Source organism: Pecten maximus, chromosome 13 (genome assembly GCF_902652985.1).
Source record: "Pecten maximus chromosome 13, xPecMax1.1, whole genome shotgun sequence".
NCBI lineage: Eukaryota > Metazoa > Mollusca > Bivalvia > Pectinida > Pectinidae > Pecten > Pecten maximus.
Window position 1 is genome coordinate 21,422,741 of NC_047027.1, and position 3,181 is coordinate 21,425,921.

At 36.0% G+C, this 3,181-nt stretch overlaps 1 protein-coding gene across 1 annotated transcript; it reads left to right on the forward strand.

Annotated features, from left to right (window-relative positions):
• Nucleotides 1-1,267: 1,267 nt before the first annotated feature.
• On the forward strand, nt 1,268-2,533 carry LOC117340265 (plasminogen-like). Its single transcript, XM_033902021.1, has 2 exons — nt 1,268-1,790; nt 2,126-2,533. Exons 1-2 carry the CDS (start codon nt 1,295-1,297, stop codon nt 2,356-2,358), a joined length of 729 nt encoding a protein of 242 aa, XP_033757912.1. The 5' UTR covers nt 1,268-1,294; the 3' UTR covers nt 2,359-2,533.
• The last annotated feature ends 648 nt before the right edge of the window (nt 2,534-3,181 follow it).

Consider the following 3,181-nt stretch of genomic DNA (forward strand, 5'->3'; position numbering starts at 1 on the left):
TGGTATTTCATTTAAGGTTCTGTTGAATTTACTCTTAATTGGTATTGAAATATGTCTCTTTTTATTACGATCCTTAAATGATCTTTTTTAAAATCAAATACATTTCAAATGCCCTTATCACGAATAGCGTCACCAATATTCATGCGTCCTCTTGCAACAAAAAATAGATATTTGATATATTTCATTTATAAGTAGATTAGTAAACTTAGTCGCGAGCGCAAGCAGTAGTTGCAATGTAGGAAAATCAGCAAAATCATTTTTGAAAATAATCGATAAAAACCCTTAATGAGATATTTTGCCAAGCGCGGAAAAGTGCCAACTGCTTTATAACAACATTATCGGATGATATTTAAAACTTTGACAGAATCAATTCATTTTTCCTGGGGTCTGTCTGGACAAGGCAATACTGACCTCCTAAATATACGTATTGTAGAATATTGAATAAAATGATCATTGAATCTTTTTTTCTTTCTTTTTTAGGTATATGATAAAAATACAAGTATGTACGTTATTAACCTTTAATTACTGCTGAAATCGCAATTACACAAACAGTTTTCACTGTCGGCAAAGCAAATGCAAAAAAATGTGCAATCAGGGATGTTTGAACGTTTGTAATTCCATCTTGGTGGATCTATATATAATATACAATGAGGTGTGCGATTTCCATAAAATCAAAGGTAGATGCTTTTGTTGATTTTTTTAATTGATTGATTTATTTTCAATTTAATGTAAGAGTAAGTTTACCACCTTAAGCCAAAATAAGGTAATGAAACCAGGACGCAGATGTGTAATATTAAGCAATCGTTTTAGTAACAGATGCATGCGATACCTGGGCCTCTTTGAGGAACTTCAAAGGCAGCTACACAGTTCGGCGTCCATTCATGGGAGATAACTCTTTGGCTAGTTACAGATGTAAGGAATTCAATGACCAAACACAAGTGAACTACTGTCCGATTTCCCGATGTGAGCTGTTCTGGACACCGGCCTCTCTGTCTTGTTCAGGTAGATCGTTAAGGGGAGGCGCAATACATTTATATAAATATAAATAGTGGAAACTGGTGGAAAACAACATTAATCACATAACTGACTAGTTCTACCATACAATACGGCTATTTTCTTACTTAATGTTAAAGGAAATTGAAATCATATCTTTGTTTAATTCGTCATAATATGTCGAACTCTCTGGGTTGTTATGCTGTCAATGCATTCATTTTTGTTGTTGTTGTTGTTTTTGTTGGGGGGGGGGGGGGGGGGGGTCATTCAAATATTTCGAAATCATGGGAACCGTTTTGTCATGATATTGATCATAAGTATCATGGTGTCTTTGGTAGCCTATACACAACACATTTTCATCTCTTTTATAGCAAATGATGTATTTGACATCAATAACTTAAAAAACGAAGGCAGAGTGTCATGTACAGTTAAAGGTGTTAAGTGCCAACGATGGGACAGCAACACACCGCACCAGCCAGATTATTTCTCAGATAGAAGTGATCTCCATAATTGGTGTCAACGCACTGTAAGCGATGTGAGACATTGGTGTTACACGACAGACCCAAAGACTAACTGGGATTACTGTCCTGTCGAGGAAAGGTTTGTCTGTGAAGATTCCCCGCCCATGATGTTTATATCTAAGACCAAAGTCAACCTCGAGAGACCCTACGATCACTTCCTGTCAGTCGGCCGATACAGGTGTGACACTCTCGAAGACAAGGAACCCGAGGAAAGTTGTCCCGTGACAAGATGTCTCTCCGATGGTTCATGGTCGATCGCAAACATATCATGTTCAGGTAAAAGCAGAGTTCTTCAAGTATGCATATGTACTCCAAAACTGTATTCTACCATAACATACGTCCATGTCGCAAATTTTGTGATGATAACACTACTATGACATCATACTTAATAATTTCGTAACAATAGATATATGACGTCATAAGCCTCATGATGGGATAAAATCATACAGTCCAAGTAAATTGATCGTTCATTTTAAAATTGTTTGGTGTTTAGATGCTTTCGACAGGTTTTGCAATAGTGTAAACCTACGCAAACCCTTCTAGAACACGAGAAATAGCGAAAAATATATTTTTTTAGATTATGAATGTTTTGTTTTGTTTGTCAATTTCAGCGCAGGAATGCTATGACCCAACTGATCTGACATATAATGGTCGCGTTACATGTACTAATACGGGATTCACATGTCAACGATGGGGTAGCGAGTACCCACACCATCAAGCCAAAGGATATGGACATAGCGGTCTTGGAAACCGTTGTTCGATGGAAGACGCAACAAAACCATGGTGTTTCACTATGCATCCAGAACTTCAATGGGAATATTGTCCGGTAGACAAGTGTACCTGAGGTTACCGTGAAGTGCTAGCTAGTATAATACCACACTGATAGAACATTGGGGACAAATAGAGAAGTATATACTTGTAGTATGACACAATATTCGTCATTATAATATAAATATTTTTCATGATTTAAATTCAGCATATCTGCACTTCCGCTGATTATATTAGTTACAGATGTTCATCACTGTAATATATTATTTATTATAATATTGTTCAGTTTTGACTCCCAAAATGCTCACTTATGATTTCAGAAATCCTCGTCAATTTATCAGTAAACAAAAAAAAACAGATATATATCATCTCATTAAAGGGCCTGTTTCCAAAATGGCCCCTTCTCTGATTCAAATTTCCTGTTGGTGGTGCATTGCCCATGCCGTTGTGGTCACAAATCTATAAAGTATAAAGACTTAGGTCACTTGGTTTGTTTTTTATGGCTCCTCAAAGTTGTACCTTTCAGAAGCTGTATAAGTGTTGATAAAATGTGCATGTTATGTAAAATATTAATGAAAATCTAATCAAATGATGGTCACCGTAAAGAATACAGTCATGGCATGATTGTGACAAACAATCATGTTTCCATCGCGCCATTTGGCTGTTTTATGGAAGAAACAATCTCAAAAATGCCATTTTCGATGATAACATTTTAGACACAAAAACTGTGTTTATTTAGAGAATACACCCTTTTATGGGCGTTGGATACAAACCAATTTTTATCCTATTAAAAAGTACGTAATATGCTATTGATGAGAGGAAAAATCATCAACATGTAAGTGGTGGAACATTTTCAAATCTTAGGTTGAATTAGCCTACGGTTGACTTGCCGATTTTCG